Source organism: Oenanthe melanoleuca, chromosome 2, assembly GCF_029582105.1.
Source record: "Oenanthe melanoleuca isolate GR-GAL-2019-014 chromosome 2, OMel1.0, whole genome shotgun sequence".
Classification (NCBI taxonomy): domain Eukaryota; kingdom Metazoa; phylum Chordata; class Aves; order Passeriformes; family Muscicapidae; genus Oenanthe; species Oenanthe melanoleuca.
In genome coordinates, this window is record NC_079335.1 from 63,286,384 (window position 1) to 63,304,792 (window position 18,409).

The 18,409-nt window shown below is 42.9% G+C and overlaps 1 protein-coding gene across 27 annotated transcripts in view; it reads right to left on the reverse strand.

Annotated features, from left to right (window-relative positions):
- The window catches only part of LOC130250434 (poly(rC)-binding protein 3-like), a 485,448-nt gene that overhangs the window by 13,765 nt on the left and 453,274 nt on the right, over positions 1-18,409 (reverse strand). For 7 of the 27 annotated variants that reach the window (XM_056486132.1, XM_056486131.1, XM_056486130.1 and 4 more), the window contains 5 exons: positions 14,006-14,062; positions 13,450-13,525; positions 11,621-11,673; positions 6,247-6,416; positions 4,463-4,994 (listed from right to left, as the gene is read on the reverse strand). In XM_056486132.1, the coding sequence (XP_056342107.1) occupies positions 4,898-4,994; positions 6,247-6,416; positions 11,621-11,673; positions 13,450-13,525; positions 14,006-14,062 (453 nt within the window). In that variant the 3' untranslated portion in view covers positions 4,463-4,897. Of the gene's footprint in view, positions 1-4,452; positions 4,995-6,246; positions 6,417-11,620; positions 11,674-13,449; positions 13,526-14,005; positions 14,063-18,409 lie in introns of those variants that run through there. The other 20 variants (XM_056486140.1, XM_056486143.1, XM_056486148.1 and 17 more) reach the window with 14 other exon arrangements.

Below are 18,409 nucleotides of genomic sequence, written 5' to 3' on the forward strand. Positions count from 1 at the left end.
AGTTGGTAGGTGGTGCCTGGCGTTAGGTGTTATGGAGAGCGGAAGACGACTTGAGTCGGCAACAGTTAACACTAGCAATTGAACAGAAAATAAAAGATGCCGTATTGTTTCCTTGATAACTAGGATCTACCACAGACTCTTGGCAGAGCTGGCAAAGCTTGCATTGTGTCTCATCCCTTCAATATGGAGCAAACTTCTGGCGGTCAGATTTCTTAACCCCGCTCGTCGAAGGAATTTTGGCAGTGTAAGCGGACAAACTCCCCGTGGCCCCCGCGGCGGCCGCGGCATTTAGTGCCAGGAGTGGGACAGTTTTCATGCCAAGCAGACTGGAGACAGGAACGGCATAGTGGGTGGTTGGCAGAGTTGGTAGGGGAGGGGGGGTACTGACGGTAGCGGCGGAGGCGGCCGCCAGCACGGCCATGGAGGTGGGGGTGGAGGTAGGGGTGGCAGACTGAGAGAGGTTCATGTTGAGGTCAACAGGGGTCGTGACGGAAGCGGTCTGGGTGCTGACTTTAGCCATCTCTAAGCTGCAAACGAAGAGAGGAAGAGGAACAAACAGGTTGGGAGGGTTCAGCCAGGGCGGTGGGGCCGGGAGAGGGAGGAGGAGGGAGGGAAGGAGGGAGGGAAGGACAGCAACCACGAAAGGGCAGGATCCAGGATTAGATCGGTGGACGAGGGGGACAGACGAGTGGGAGGGAGGAGGGGGAGAGAGAGAAAAAAAGGGAAAATGAGGGTCAAAGGAGGAACATGTTATGTGTTAAAGAAGAGAAATAACAAAAGGGTTTTCCATGATTTGATGGGGAAAACATTACTGAGACTCTAAGGTTCTTTCAGAACAGAAAAAAAAAGAAAAAGGAAGAGGGTATGGGGGTGTTGCTAGTTCATTTTACATATGAAAAAAAAAGAAATCTAAGGAATGCAGGTAATGGCAAAAAGATGGAAAAAACAAAACTTAAAAGAAAACTTAAAGTAACTATGAAGTTTACTCCCCAGCACTGATATGGTGAATTTTGCTTTTCAAAATTAGGGTATTTCTGAAAGGGGGACGCGGGGGGTTTTGGTAATTTTTTTCAATTTGTCAGTTTTGTGACATAAATAATATCCTTTGTAATTTTGCTAGGATGAGAGGAAACTGAGCAACAACTTGCTGCTTCCATTTAAGGCATAAAGTTTTGGTTGTTTTGGTTTCTTTGTTTTTTAAGTGAGTTAGTTTTTCATTTCATTCACTGTGAGGTCAATGTGCATTTTTCATATAAAACAAACCAGATTAGCCAGTGTATTCACTTTGGTTTGTACTTTCCCCAGACTTTTTTTTTAATATCACAACAAAATACTTATGCAATCTAATTATAAGTAAATTAGTAAAAAGGAACACTGAAGAACACCCCGGCTTGCACAGCAGTGGTATCCTTCCTGAGCTTGCACAGTGGTTACAGTGAACATGACAAAGCTTTCCAGCTGACAGACAAGGTACTACATGGATACAACAGACATCCTCAGACAGACCCCACCAGCACCAGGAACTTCGGGACTGACCCAACCTCCAAGCCCAGGGCAGTGATGGGCTTTTGGGAGGGTGTAGGAATAAACCACCTTCACTTTAATCTAACTCCACCCATCAGTGGGCAAGATGAGTTTGACTCTGCTTTTCTGTACGTTTTCAGACATTAAAATACAGTAATTCCAAGGACACACTGTTTTCTTTGTTGGCCATGTATGATTTTTGGGCATATAAAATGCTCCCTTTGCCCATTAGCTTGTTGTATCTTGTGCACTGGCTTTTGGGTTGGCAAATAACACAAATACTAATTTCAGGATGCTCTTTGCAGGTGACTAGCTGGGAGCTATGGCAGCCTAGCATAGAAATAGGACTATGGGTTGGAAAACCTTAGCTAGCTACAGTTTTATGTGTATTCCTAGTAAGTTTGGGGTTGTCTTTTTGGCAATTACTAACTTGTCAGGCTCTTGGGCTTTCTCTTGAGGTGAGCAGAGGAGCTGTAACAGCTCCTTGCATCCAGACTAAAGTGCCAGCAAGTTACTGGCTGGCCATGCAGAGGACTTGGTGCTTTCCCTCCACACCCATCAGGCCCAGGAAGGCTCCCCAGCACAGGGTTTGTGCTGGTCCCTGTTGCGGACTGGGTGAGCAGGCTTGGAGAGCAGCTGTAGCCAGGCTGCAGGCTGGGAAGGAAACATGGTCACCCACACAGGGCTTGGAAAAGCTCTCTCCTCCTCACCTTAGACACAGTTTTGAGAATTACAGCCCCAGAGAAAGGCAATGACCAGTGCACTGCCTGCCTCGTGCAAGAATGCAAGGATCAACCAGTGCTATGCATGGGATGGGGCACTGGACCAGAGCTTCCCAAAGCACTGCTGCTGATGGTGAGTCTGAAGGACACCTGAAGTGGGTCTGAGCTGGGGAGAGGAGTCTGGGGGAGAGAGGGAAATGCTTGAGCACTGAGCTCCTCTCTTCTCCACAGAGAAGAGGGCTCTTGGAGCATAAACACCTCAGCAGCTTTTGCTGGGAAGCTGGAAGGAGTGCATCTTCTGGGAGGAGCTGGGAGGGAAGGAGGGTGAGTGCATGAAATTCAGACTCCTTTGAGGGAGGTGAAGTTTTGATTTTTTTTTTTTTTTTTTTTAATTTTCCTACCCCAAAATCTTTATCTGCTCCCCATGGATGAGCAACTCCTAGCTTTTCTAAGCAGACAGAAGTGCACCCTTGTGCTTTTGGCCATGCTACTCGCCATCTACTGACACAGAGGGGTTTATGTCACACTGAATCAGAGACTCCAACTCCACTGTACATCCTCGACTTGGGGGTGTAGGAGCTACATGTGATACCTTAGTATGTTTTGAAAAACTCAGTTTATACAATTGGATTTTTTAGTACTACTCAGTATTATTCTAGGAGGGAGGCCCATAAAAGGTAGTGCAGGACTCAGTGTTTCAGTGATTCCAAATTTGTCTACTGTGCATTTAACAAAAACAAAAAAATCCTTACTGATATGGGAGGGGTGGGGGGGCTGATGTTTGAGCTTAAGCTTTTTCCTGCACCAGCACAAAGAACAGATCCCACAGGCCAAAATGCTGGTGTTGGTAGCAGCCATTCCAACTCCCTCTCTCTGATTTACTCTCACAGGTACTACTGTAGCAGTAATTTGCCCTGTTTCCCATTTATTACTGGTGGCAACACATAAGGTGAGAGTTCATCAGATTAAATATCAGCTGTCCCATGGCAGTGGCAGTGTCCCAAACCAACTGTGGATGCAACAACATTGTGGGTAAGGCAGCCTTCATACAAAATTTCACAGTAACAATTTTACACTGTCCCTTTGCAGGCCTGCACCTTCTGAATACACACACTGAAGGCCACATCCTGCATTACCTGAAACTGGTAAAGGGAAGAGAGCAGGTGGGGCTTTGGTAGTCCTGTTGGGTCTGTGAATGAACCTCTCATAAAAAAATACCTTCAGAAAACTGCCCTTCAACAAGGAGCAAGTGCTGCTGGCTAAGTTCATTTATATCCAAAGTCAGATATTACACAGGAAAACTAAACTGCAATTCAATCTTAATAAAAGCAAGAAGATGAAATTGGGTAATGAAAATCTAGTTACTACAGTGGAGACCAGTTAAAGAGGCAGAAGGCTTTACAGGAAAAAAGACATTTCTACTGCAAACAAGCTAAGACACGCTCTATTCATACAGAGGCCAGCGCTCGGGTAAGCAATACAGAATTAGAAAGATTTAAATATCTGTTTTGATATTATATCAATATATTTATATATCTATAATTTAGAATATACTATGTACATATCCAACACCAGATTGCAATAAAATTCTTAAAGCAAGCTGATAAATTATTCTATAGATAACAACTTTGGTTGGAGGATAGCTTAAAGATACACGCAGTATGTTTCAGGTTAGATAATTTTGGATTTTTACATCTTATGTTGCTGAAAGACATTAGTTTATGCAGAAATACTGGCCCTGGAAACCAATTCCTGGGCACAATAGATCTTGTAGGGGAGAAAAAGATCTACTTTATGCTGAATGCTCGTATGGCTGTCACTTCTTGTAATTACTATTTTCACATACCAGACCACACTTTGGGCAGTCTAGGTGCTGTACTTGTCTCTTCCCCAAAGCTGTTTTATGCCACCGTCTTTAAAAGAGATGGCATCACTTGTGGCAGGTTTAGGAGGTGGCTCCCAGCACACAGAGGCAGCAGTAGCAGCAGCCTGGCTCTGTACCTCTGTCCTGCCCCTGTACCTAACCCTCACTAGAGCAAACCTCCCACCTGCCTCACAGCTTTTCAGTCTTCCTCCAGTGCAACTGAGCTCGCACTGCTGCTGTGGTGGCACCTGGCTGGACAGCAATGTCTCATGTGAAAGGAGACATCTGGAACAGTGTCACTTTTTAAAATGAAAAAGCCACCTTAATTGCCTATGTTACCTTACAACTTAATTTATTACACATTACTTTTAGAGTCTTCATTTACAAATGAAGTCACTTCATCTGAATACAGTTCCAACACATGGTACATAATAATATATGATGGTTTATTGTAGATGATGGTAACAAATGACTTCTATCTAGAAATTTAACAGGAACAAAATACTTTGTTTCTGGTTTTACAGGGTATAGATAGAGATCCGTGGTATATGACTGCTGAGGAGTTCTCTTCTTTGCGAAAGTATGTTAAAAGAAGACCTCATATAGATCCCATTCCACCACAAGAAACATTAAACAGTAATCAACAGAAGTGTGAGAGTTCACAGATTTTTCTAAAGTGAGTCAAACAGTTTTGTTCACTAGAGTTTCTGTCTCTGGTGAGCAGCTCACTGCAACTCCATTAATAAGTGCATTATTTTATTTGCATGCTTTAGCTGTCTTCAAGATCCTAAATTGTTATCTTCCGAGATCCAGATGCATGCCATATGGTGTTTGTGCAACTAAAAATGAAGGGGTCTATTCTCGTCTCGATGTGTGGGGAATCCCTGAACACCAAGAGAAGAACATATCCTTAAGGGTTAAAGGAGGGAACACATTTTTATTTGATTACAGGGCTTACGGAAGTGACTTATATTTGCTACAAAGAATATAAATCAAAAGAGCTGTAGGTTGCTTTAAGATTCTGGAAATGGTTTATCTTAGTTTTCACAGTGCCATCCCTATATATTTTTCCCTAGGAAGCTGCTTTCAGACTAAATTATAAAAAGCAGTATTTTTGTCTGCTGTAACACAGAGCTGCACAAATATCCTGTTCCTCCACTCCAACCACTGCAGTGTTGCTCTACAAAACTGGGAATGGAGAGGAGGCTGGACCACAGGAAGCGCAGACCTGCTGTGACTGCAGCTCCCACATAAATCACATACTTTGTACTACCTTAACAGCAAACATAGTTAAACACAAAGCTTGATTCATATAACAGTACTTCTGTGGAGGGGGGGAAAAGAAAATAAAAGAAAAAAAGCACCACAAAATACATAGCTACTCCCCCTCCCCCACCATATATTTGCCTCAATCCAGCATTTACAAGTAGATTTATGAGACAGCACTATATCCATTGCACTTTCTTCTCCACATAATTGCAAATAAAAGTGGGATCAATTTTAATATTTTTCTAAATAATCATATAAAAAAATGTTAAGAGACCTAAGCCATCACCATGGCTTAGCTAAGCAGCCAGTGCTTTCATTAATTCAGGAAGTGGAGAAGCAGGTAGTCTCATCCCATCTCATTAGGGAATGCTTCTTACAGATTTGTGGTGCTGTCTCAGAAGAAGTAAATACTGTGCCTCTTCAGCAACCTAATGTCAGTTTATCAACTCTGAGTGACAATTTCCACTTGGTAAATTAAATCTATTTTGCAATCTGTTTCACTATATTTGCCATTCAGGACAGTAAAATAGGTCTGTGAGAAGTATTTTCCTCTAAACAATTTATGATTGTCATTTCATTTAATTTATCCACTGATATTTTAGGTGGATGCTAAATGAGTATTCAGATTTTGCAGCTTTTGTCATTCAACATGTACCCGGAATCGCACTGGATTAAGCTCCTTTCCATACAAATCAACAGCAAACACAGGTTCTAATGATAAAGGCTTTACAAACCATTAGGAATTGAGTAATACTATGCAAAATGGACACTGCAAAGCAACTTTCTGGATCTACCCAGGACAGACATTTGCTGGAGAGCGGACAGAGCAATCTCGCAGAAGCATGATCACTTACAAAGCCAACTTACCTTGCATTAATGAGGTACTGTGCTAAGCTGATGTTTGCAGGGGATCCTGTGATTGTAACTTGTCGTTCTGCCGAGCCTTCTGTGGCATTAGCAATCTTGATCTGTGCTCCTGACATCTGCCTGATTTCATTTATCTTACTGCCTTGTCTGCCAATAATGCAGCCTATTAACTGGAGCGGGACAAAGACTGAGATTAGTGCCACAGACACAAGCAAAAACCACTTAACTGCAATCTGTAGTATTGCTAAAAACATGGTTATGAGCAGCTCAGTAGCAAAACAAAAAGATTTTTGCTCTGTTGTTTGGAAGGAATCACTAGTGCAGTCTATTGGCTCTATGGTCATATGCTTCTAGATCCAGTTTTGCTGCAACATGGTTACAGTATCTTATTTCTGGTATTTCAAGACTATTTCACTGTCTCCCATGGCAGAAAATGCCAGTGTGCTGTGATGTTGAGAAAACCAAACCACAGCCCTGCCTGAATTGCTGGTGGCAGCAGCAAGCCAAGAGCAGCAGCTGGAAGTCAGGCTGACCATCCACAACTGTTGCCTGTGGCTCTGTGCCTTTCCAGAGCACTTGCAGCCCTACACCTCCCTGGGTACACGTGGTTCTTGCTTGGCCAGGTACTGTGCATTAAAGTCAGTGGGATTTACAGCTCTTTGCTTCTGAGGCAGAAGCAGGCATAGGAAGAGACTGAAATTTTTTCTGCCTTCCTTTACAGAAACTTACCAAAACTCTTATTTTGTGAATAGAACTGAGCCTGACGTGTATGGGTGTGCAAGTGTGTCCCAGGGTGTTGCTCATCCAGCATGGAGAGTCCCCAGGACCAAGCGGGCACAGAGCCAGCAGCTGAGACTGAGAGGTTTTGGTTTCTGTAAGGGTGATAAGGAAGGATGGTGCTGAAAAGCTCAGCCATGGCCAGAATGAGTACAAAATAGATAAGTCTGTTGATGCTGGGATAATGTTGCCAGTTTAGCACTAGGATATGCCAAGATGAAGAGACTGCCCTTCCTCTCTCACTCTTCCTGCTGCTTCAGGCCCTGACCTTTGTGTTACCTTTGAGGTAGTGTAGTACTTGGAGTAACTGGCCAGAAACAGATTAGTGTTGTCCAGACATTTTATCAAAAGAAAAAACCTCCAAACGCAATCCTTGCTTCACACTCAGGGACAAACAGAAAGCCAAAGTGGATACCCAGGTAGCTGAAACAAAGACCGAGTTGTGACGAGCACAAGAGGAGCAACCACAAGGGGGGAAAAATGGGTTGGCAGGAAACACACAGAGGATTTCCCATCCTGTTACAACAGGAGGGCACTGCTGAGCTCCCTGTCCTTATCCCAAGGATCCCTCAGTGTGTGACTACACACGTCAGTGCAGAGGGCTGGTGTGAGCTTCACCAGGAAGCCTCTGGCCTGTCTGTGTGTGCACCAATGTGCCTGCACTGGCTACCTGTGGGCAGCACAGGGATCCTCAAGCCTCTGCTTCTATCTCCTGAGGCAGATTATAGTTCTTTAGAAACTTGCAGCAGGGCCTGGACAAAGATGCTTAAATACTCTGTATCTCTTAAGAACAAAATAATAATGTTAAGAAATTTCCTTGCCACAACAATGCAAAAAGTGGACCAAATACTTGCACAGACTTTGAAATAAGCCATATAGAAAACTGAGAAGACGTGGGCTGCTCCAAGAATATTTTGCTCATGTGGGTCCCACTCATTGACAGGGAATATTTAAGGTACCATAGGAAAATAAAGGCAATTCTTCAAGTCTGCCATATCCATCTTGGATGGATGGACACTTCTGTTTCTATGGAGTAGTGATCAAATTTACAGCTGCCTTGAAATTTTCTTGGTGCTTTCTGCGGGGTAAGTTGCTTTCTTGTTTTGTCCCTGACTGCCTCTCCCACACATATGCAAAATATGCCCGATTTTTAAGAGATAGATTTTTAAATTATTGGTTTGTTCATTTACTCTCAATGGATGTTTTGGGGTATTGACTTAAGAAATCTTAAGACATCTGTTATCTACACATAAGGCTACCATCTCTTCTTTTTTTTAAGGCTCTTTTAAGGACCTGTTTATGCCACTTTATCCTGGGATTTAGGTGAAACACACATTGTGTAACTTTGGCAGCAGTGGAAGGACAGACAAGATCCCAGCAAGGAAAGAAAGGCAACCAAATGCCCCTGTAAGAGGCTTTGATGAGCAAAATGAGATACTAGATAAGGACCAAGGTGACTTCTGAGATGGACTGGGAGAAGTATCCTCTTTGTTCTCTTTTTGGAGTTACAAAGAAGTTATGAAAAAAGGCAAATCTTCTGAATTCATTATTTGGAGAGGAAGCCTTAGCTTTTATCATGTGGAAAGTAACTTTCTGTAAAACATATATATATGTATTTTTTTTTATTCTCCAGTACTGCTTTATTATTGAGCAACAGGTTAACTGCAATTGTCAGCATACCATATAAAGAAAGCAGCATGATGTTGATACAGAAATTATTAATAACAGAAAAATAAATTTCTGTCACTGCCTAAATGCCAGAGGGAGTGAGGAAAATTTATTTTAATATGAAGCTATGTAATTTGTAAAAGGCTATTAAAATCTATCTGCTGTAGACTAGGCTAAACTCCCATCTCTTCATTGTCTTTATATCTGATTTTGCTCTATCATGTTCTCACTGAGGCATGCTTATCATTATCTTGGTCTTAAGAAGTATGTAAAAGTAGGTAGCACATGTAGCTATGCACTGATTTCTCTGGTAGCTGCCAAGCACATAGGTATTTGCAAGTCTCATAGTGTTCTCATGTGTGCTGGACTTTTGCACAGATAAGCACAAATGATAAGAAAGCTCTGGAACTCGTGCAGCACAGGGGAACCCTGGAGCTGGAGCAGGGGACAAACCATGGGCAGGGGACAAACCATGGGCAGCTTCAGGGCTGCACTGCAGTTCCATGCCAGGGCCTGCAGCTTCCTTCACCTTCAGCCAGATGAACAATCACTGTGCCACACTGATGGCCTGTCCATCAAAACTGGGACTAGGAGATGCTTACTGGGAAAGCAAAGTCAAATTGCCCACGTAGGCTTTGCTGCACAGCTGCTGCTGCCTCTCCCACCCTAACCTCCCTCCACACACAGCATCTGATTGATGGTGCTAGTGCCTTCCCACCCTGCTCCCTCACCGCCTCATTTCTCTCATATCCTCATTTCTCTTTGAATCAGTAAGGTTGTAAAAGACCTCTAGAGCCATGGAGCCCAATGATTAACCTGGCACCATCATTTCACCCCTAAAGCAAGTCCTCAAGTGCCACATCCACAATGTCCTTTTGAACACTTCCAGGGATAATGATTCCACCACTTCCCTGAGCAGCCTGTTCCAGTGTCTGACCATCCCTCCAGTGAAGACATTTCTCCTAATATCCAAACTAAACCTCCTCTGGTGCAACATCCTGCGACCATTTCCTCTTTTCCTATCATTCACTTGGGGAAGAGAACAACTTCCACCTGCCTACAGTCTCTTTTCAAGTAGTTACAGAGACCAAAGGGGTCTCCTGAGTCTCCTCTCTTCAGACTAAACAACCCCAGCTCCATCAGCAGCAACTCACGGGACTTGTGCTCCAGACCCTACACCAGCTTCACTGCCCTTCTCTGAACTTGCTCCAGCACCTCAATGTCTTTCCTGAACTGTGGGGCCCAAAACTGGACACAGCATTTGAGCTGTGGCTTCACAGAGCCAAGCACAGCGGGACATTCACTGCCCTGGTCCTGCTGGTCACACCACTGCTGACACAAAGAAATACATTTTTGGCACTGGGCTGCCTGCAGAGCAGCCCTAGTGCAGCTGTGCTGGGGACACAGGACACCAGTATACATGGTCACACTGGGAGACCCCAGGGAAGGCACCTGCAAAATTCCCAAGCAGCTCCAAGAGCCTGTTCTTCCCTCTGCTCTGCAATGCTGGGTGTGCACACACAGACAGGTGCACACAGAGTTCAGGTGGGCAGCACCAACCTTTTGGTCCTTTAATGCACATCTTGACACCATGCAAACATCAGAACTCCCTCTCACCAGCTGTAAAGCTCCTGCAGGCTCTTCCTAAGCCTAACCCCATTTTGGCCTTGGCTTTGCTCCTTCAGCAAAACAGCAAGACACACACTGCATAGCCAGAAAAACTTTCTATGAGAAGCATCGTGTGGATTTGTGCTTGCTTTGCACTCACAGTGCTGAGATGAGGCATTTCACACCTCATGGGTGAGAAACTGATTTTAAAAATTTTCTATTGCACTACAGGACACAGGGCCAACTCACTTCCTCTTGTCTGCTATGAACCCTGATAGAAGGTAAGTCAAAAGAGTGACCTTGCATTTACATCTCTGATGGCAAGAACAACATTTGCCTTAAAGTGAAATTAAGAAACTTGTGCTGTACAGATAAAGAAGGTGCTCCTAAAAAATTCTCAAAATAAAATTAATCCGGTTGCAAAGCAGAAACTGATAAATCAGCAGTGAATTTTTTACAAAACAGAAAACTTAAGAAATTACAGCACTCCACTTCTTTGTGATTCTGTATATTTTTCTTACTGTAAATCATTGCCACTGAGTTTAATAGGGCTTGCACAATAATGTAAGTATCTCTTAAGTAATATAATTGCTATTTGTGATCCCACTCATGCTTCAAAGCTTTTTTTACTGGAGGGGAAAAGTTCCATTTTCCAAGTGACTCATTTGTAATGAAAACTGAAAAAAGACCACAACCCTGTCTGCAATGAAATTGAATTAAAGGGGAAGGCACTTTTATGTGATGCCCAGCATATGAGTTGGGCATTTTGAACTGTTTTAAGATTCAGCACCATGCTGCTCACGGACACTGAGCTGTCGATCACAGCTGACCCAGAGCTGCTGGAGCAGGAGTGTTTCTAGCCCTTGTTTTTTAAATAAACCCTTACACTGCACTTTTACATTTCCAAAGTAGGTTTTTGGCTCAGGAAAAATGCCAGCTTGGTTTAGTGTGGGGTTCAGTGGAGATGGGCATGGAGGACTCCAGCCCAAAACACAGCACATGGAGCTGCATGTTCTTCCACCCCCTTTGGCCCCTCTGCTGAGACCACCTGTGCCAGTGCCACGCGAGAGATGAGTTTTGGGAACCCAGGTTTTCATGAAGCCAACTAAGCCCCGTGGCACTGTCACCAAGGGCCACGAGAGAGGACAGTCACTCCTGCTGCTGCCATCAGCACCTCACCAACCCCTCGCTCCCCTTCCCACAGACTGAGTGCTGCACAGTTTATTCTGGTGTTTACAGATCAACCAAAGGTTAGAGGTGTCCCCTCTGGTGGCAGAGGAGCGAGAGAAGAGAAAGAGATACGGACTATTGGTCCACTTACATCATTGGGAATAGTAAGTTCATGGGAACTGGTTGGAGTAGTGGCATCCAGTCCTATTCAGGGGACAGAGGGAAAATGTTACGCCAGCTGTTTACAAGAAGGGCAAGACACAACAAATGAAATTTTAAAGAAGGAAACATACAGAAAGGAGGAAAAAAAAAAGAGAAAAGAAAGGAGCAAAGAAAAATAGAGAACTGCTAGTGAAACAGAAAAGAAAGCAAAGGATGCAAAACTCAGAGGGCTGGACTAGTTTTAAATGAGTCTTATTTTAATTAACCTTTAACCCACCAAAGTAACAAATGTCACATGAGATTCCACAGGGTCATCATAAAAAGCTTCTAGAAAATGAAGGGTTTCCTCTAAAAATAGTCTCTGAAGCTTGTTCTAAACACATCAATTAAGAAATTAATGGAAGGCTGAAATTGGACCTGTCTACTAGGAATTCTAAAATATGGAAAATTAAAGTGGATGTCGAATAACAATTAGCTGAACAAAATACATATTAATGAAAAATAACAAAAAAAAAAAAAATAAGGACAAAGAAATAAACCTAAGAAAATCTGGAAATGATATGTGGAATTAGTTGCTGAAGAAATGTTGGGAAGGGTAATTTTGGAAGGGAAATGGACAAGTACTCTAAGCTGCATACATTTGTTTGTAAATTGGGTGGACAAAAGGAAAATGCTCAGGAAAAATGGAATTACTGCTCTAACACATACTAACATTACAAAAATGTATATCTCACAAATATTACCAGGAAAAGATTAAGGAGCAGGATGTTAATGACAAGAATAAGGAAAATACAAAGCTAGGAAAGGCCATTTCGTATTACTTGGAGGTATTTTATCAGATACATCACAAAGAAACAAAAATATGTTTTGATGTTATGGATTTTTCTCTTATTTTATCTTTTCTTATTGTATTATTGGTAAAGACATGCCAAAAATAGTAATTTCTAACTAGAATATAAAAAAATTTATACAAAAAAAGTGACTAATTTTATTTGTTTACATTCAATTTTGAATTGCATAAGCTTATTTCACACTGAGTATCAAATAGTCAAGCTGCTCACAGAACTTGTGATGTATGTGATAAAATGTTATTTGCCATACAAAGCATGTACCAGTACAGATGCACTTCTGTTCTGTGAAGTTTTTAGATGCCAAGCATGTATGTTGTGAAGCACAATAAAAATGTTCATTTGCAGGCTTAAGTGACTTCTCACTCCTCAATCAAGAATTCAGCCTCAGCTTTATTAAGTATGGATCAAATTTTAAGTCCTTAACTGAATTTCCATTGCATTTTGTAGCTGTATCTGTGCTATCTAGTAGGAAGTGAGGCACTTGTCCCAGCAGTGATGATTACAGATGCTCTTAAGACATTTGGCTTTACAATAATTCAACTCAGCATGCCATAGTTTCTTTAACTGGTGTTTCTGTGCCATGAGCACAAACTGTTTTCCCATGTTTGCTTCTCTCTGATCCATGTCACCGAAGCATGGACACGAAGCACACCCAAGCACTTCCCTCAGAATCAACTGGTACATACTGTATGGTCCATAATAACTTTGCAAGGACTGAACAGAAGAAACTCAGGGCTTTTAGCCAAGGGCACAAACGAAGCAGTTGTGATTAATAAAAGTAACAAACAAAGCGTGTTTTAGTAATGATGAAAGGAAATGTAACAGAGGGAGGGAAGAAGTGAGATTAATGTGTCAAAACAGAAGGATTGCTGGTCATTGACCACATTTATTATTAAAATGATGTAATGACCACGGGAAACAAAGCTGTTAAGAAGAAGGACATCCCCAGGGGGTCATGGGTACGTACCAGGGAAACCAGGGGTGGTCTGCCCAAGGGGAGTAAAGGGGGGATGCTGCATAGCCAACTGGTGAAGCTTGGTCAACTGCAGGGCAGGATGGGAAATTAGAACTAACCAATCAAATGGAATTATTTCAGAGCAGAGAAACCATCTTACGTGTTCTAAAACTGGATTAATTAAAATTATATTGAAAAATAAAAGGTTTAATCATTCATTCTAATCTACCGTAGAGAAAAAAAAACCCGAACTGGTTATAAATGACATCTCTACTGTTATTACATGTAATGGCTATAGTTAATATTAACTAATTACTGTAGAATTACATATTAAAAGAACTCAAATATATCACATGCAAAAAGACCAAGATAACTGGCATTTGTTCCGGGCCATTGTACTTTCTAGCAATTATTACACAAGGTGAGAGATACAGCTGAGCTTACACTTGGCTATATGGTGTGTTGGCCAGGAAAGGTGTCCTTAGGCCGTTAATTTATTGCTAACTGTAGAAAGCAAATGCTGCCCAGAACAAATAAGAGGGAGAAGAACAAAAAGGGAGTAATTTACATGTGCTGGACTCACGTCTGGATGAGGGATGGCATACTGCCCCTGAATCGTGAACGCCTGGAAACAACAAGCACAGTTAAGACACTGGTTAGTCAGGTGGGACAAGCAACATTTCTGTTCTCATCAGAAAAGCTTCTCATGTCCCCTCCCCGCAAATGCACTGCTTTCCACACTGAGTGAGGTTTAATTGTCTTGTGCTGCTTGATAACCCTTGGCAAGGTACAGAGAGGTCTCTGTCAGGCTGCCCAGGTACCCCTTGCAAGCAGAGAACGCCAAGTGCTGCTGCCCAAGCTCTGATGATCTTGGCCTCAGCACCTCTCTTTAGTCCAGCTCTGTCTGCCAGGAGCAGAGCTGAGGACACTGAGGGGGTCGAGGGGCACAGGGGGTGGCCAGTGACACCAATGCACCTAGGGAGAGGCTGATGCTAGAGCAGCAAGAGGCAGAGTGAGGAGGGGACAGACCTGCTGAGGGCACGCCTGGCCCTATTCTCCAGCCCCTGACTGGCACGTGTGTGCAGGGCCATGTGCCAGCTCTGAGCCACCCTGTCTGACAGCCATAGATGCCAAGTGCCAGCAACAGTGTGCCCTGGGGCACCTCACAGAGTTCATGCCCAGGCTGACATGTCAGAGGGTACCTGAGCACGTGTGCTGATGGCAGCCTGTCCTGCAGTGCCTGGGCACAGGGCCAGCGGGCCAGGCTGGAGACAGGAGCATCATGGAGACCCCCAGCATGGTGGGTGGCCTTATCTTCCACAACAAGCCAAGTATCCTCCCTCCAAATCCAACCACTCTGCACCACAAGAGCAGTGCAAGGGATGTAGTTTCTGGCATAATTTCTGGCAGCACTGGGGTGCGGTGTGGGGGGCAAAAAAGCACATGAGTGAGGAGGGATAGGGTGGCATGCCTGGCACCAGCTAGCACCGCCCTTTGTCTCTCCTGCTGGCCCTGTTCTCTGCAGTGGCTTACAAAAAACGAACTACAGTTTATGGTTTTCTATTATGTATGAAAGGAATAGCATGTCAGAAAAAAATTAATGTGCTTGTGCTTAGACAGGCAGGAAAGCAGAAGGACAAATTATAACATAAATATTTGTAGTGGGAGAATTATAAACAGGAACAGAGCTGATTAGCTTAGTTTGCAAAATGCTTATTTGACAAAAGGCCTCTTAGAAAGTAATGAATCCTCTGCAAATGATAAAACAATTCATTTAATGGAGTTCAGGTATTAAAACCTTTAATGTCTCAACTGCATGAAGCACGTTTCTGCAGCAGAATTTCCCTTCTGGTCCAGAAATGTTTCATTTAATTTTTATATTATAAAGCCAGGCCATAATCTGGCAAACATTATGCACATGAGCAGTTTTCAGGGAGAAGTGTGTGTACCAGGCTCAATAAGAGGTTCATGGGCTAACATGCATGAACATCTACAGGGGATGGGCATCACTGATGGGTTATAAATCACAAGAAAAGGTTCCAGGCAACAAAAACAAGAGATCAGTGGGTCTAAAGGAAATGTATTCAAGCAAGTGAAACTTGTTTAACCGTTTCACCAAATGAGGAGAACCTGAGTGGGGAGAGGCTCTATTCTCAGCCAAGCACAGCAGCAGCTTCAGGGAGGTTACAGCTGGGTCTATGAGCAAACACTGGGTTTGAAAACCACGCTTTGGTGTCTGAGTGTCTGTGCTGGACCACAAGTGTCTTTTCTGGTCTCAGCTGTACTTCAAACCCAGCTGAGAAAATGTCTTTCACATGGCTGGTTTCCAAGCAGTGGTCTGCAAACCAGCAAGAACCCATCACAAAAATGTCACCAGCAAACCTGATAGGAGTCACTCCTTCCCTCATCATTCTGCTCCCTCATACCTCCATGTGTACATAGGAGGAAGCAAACAAACCAGAGAAGTAACAAATACAATAATCATTCAATGCTCAGACCAGGTTTACTTGGTTGCTTGGTAGTCCACAAAAACCATCAAACCAGAATGGACAAGATGGGCCTTGAATTTTCTTCCCCAGTAAAATAAAAATAAAAATTAAAAAATAAGAAAAAAAAAAAAAAAGAAAATAAAAGAGAAAAGAAGATTTTAATTTGTCAGGCTGCCAAAAGGTCATTTGATTAATTTAGCTTGAGAAAATAGTCTCTGTCTCTTACCCATTGTCAGGGGAGCCATGTGTTTTTGGGACTGAGGGCTGGGGCTTGCTAAGCTCAAGTCTGATTAGAGGCTGCTGAGACAGCTGTCCTGTAATGTTCCACTGAGCACATGGGCTATGGATCTGCTTCCATCAAAGTCAAGGGCAACTTCCCTACTGACGTAAGTAACAGCAGGGATGACCTGGTCTGCACATCTTCCTCAATTTAGACCATTGTACTGGTAAGAGACTCAAAGCAAAGCTGCACCCTCTGAGTACCCATTTAAACACCAGTGTAGCACATGGGGTAGAAATTTCCAGTTTAACCACTGCACATGCTGAATAACAGTAGGGGCAGAGCAGGGCAGTGTTCAATTTCCTTTTAGTTTTGTTATGCAGTGCAGTATCAAAGAAGCACAAGAGAATTAAAAGCAATACTTAAGAGTGGAAGAACCCCAACTTCTTAAGGAAAACTAGAGACTATATTTTGTTAATGTTTCTTATTGTACAAAGTGTTACACAAGCAAAATCCTTTCAAGATAGATACGATGTAATTTAGCATAGAAAAATAACTTTTGATAGCTTAGCTAAAAGGTTGAATAGAACTAACAGTGCTAATACATTTTTTTTTATTAATTTCCACTTATGAAACCTGGTTAAAGTGTCTTTCCACACTGGTGTCCAAACACACCTTAAACAACTTCTTAAAAATTCTGTTTAGTCAGAGCACACAGAAGGTGTCTGCCTCTTACATTCTTTCTCACATCAACAAGGTTGCATTAGAAAAGCAAAAACACCTTTTTAACTGATAAAACTGAAAATGAGCTATTAGACCTGAAAATAGGATAGTTTAAATTATTGATACAAACTGCTCAACAGCCTCTAGCAAACAGTTTCAATGCTTTTGAGTAATCATATACAGTCTTTGAAGGCAGTGGCAATTACAACACTGGTAGAATGGGCTACTGCATACATATACACACACATTTCTTAAAGGAAAGCACTGCAGTGTAAACTTACACATATGGAGTAAATTATTCTGAACTTTCAGTCATAGACCAGCTTCTGGCACATTATTTTACATTTCAATTCAGCTTTGGTCACTAAGGAAGCAGATTTCTTATTCTGATGACAACAAGTAACAGTAGGAGGCTTGAGCATGATGAAAGCTACTACATTTTGATAATCTGGATAAACATCAGAACAAATCATTACAGCGTAGAAGGTAAAACTCTGAGACAAAAAAAAATCAGAGACAGTTCCTGACAAGGGCTGTCAGAAGTATTTTGGCATATGCTTGGGAGGTGCAGAAACTTCCTTATACACCAGCAGACTGTGGTGGCATGGGTTGTCCCACCAACAATGCCAGCAGCACCTTGGGCATCCAGCCCCACCAGGAACTCCATGTCCAGCTTCTCATATGATCTCCAAACTGCCCGAGGTGGGACACAGTCTGTACCATCAGCCCACACCCTGTGACAGGGTGATCACCTCAGATGGGCTGATGGGGTGGGAGGGGAAACATGCCTGCAGATGTTCCACTGTGCAGGTAATTGGGTAATTGCTTAAAAAGAGACCTTGGCACCACCCTGGGGAAAAGATCTGGTTGAGTCTGTGTCCCTTACTGCCAAAGAGGCTTTACATATGTTAATCCTGAGTACAGAGGTGTCTGCCTTCCTCTAGACTGGGTTTATGGGGTTGATTTCCTCTTGAGTTAGACAGGCCTGCAGCATCTCACTCCACCACCACTGCTTAAAAGCTTGGTGGCTGCACAGGTCCCCTTGTGACCCTCCCATGGTGTTTTTAGGGTACTTATCAGCTCTGTTCATCACTGGCTCTTCAGTGAAAGCTGCATGTCCCCTGAAATGGACGATGGCAGAGCATTCCTGCTCGCCTCTGTCACAAGCTGCAGACTCATTTCAGACATTACTAAAAGACAAAGAAGAACCAGTTGCATGTGGGTTTTTAAAGGCAGATGAGAGCCCTGACTGATACACCTTAAGGTAAAGGCGGAATCATCAAAACTTCCTTACATGAAAAAGGAACAGGAATGCTGTTCTGTTATCAATCAGGCTGTTCCACACCATGTTTGGGAAGGTCTACACATGCATAAAAGTAGTTCCAGCCACCCTGGAATTCCATTGCTACTTGGTCCCAAGGGACTACAAGCAGTGTAAATTATGTGTGTGCAAATCCTTACTGCAAAACGCACTTTTTGGTCCCAAAACGTATGAAAACTAAGAGAGAAAAATCACATTTTTCATTAGCAGAAATGTCCT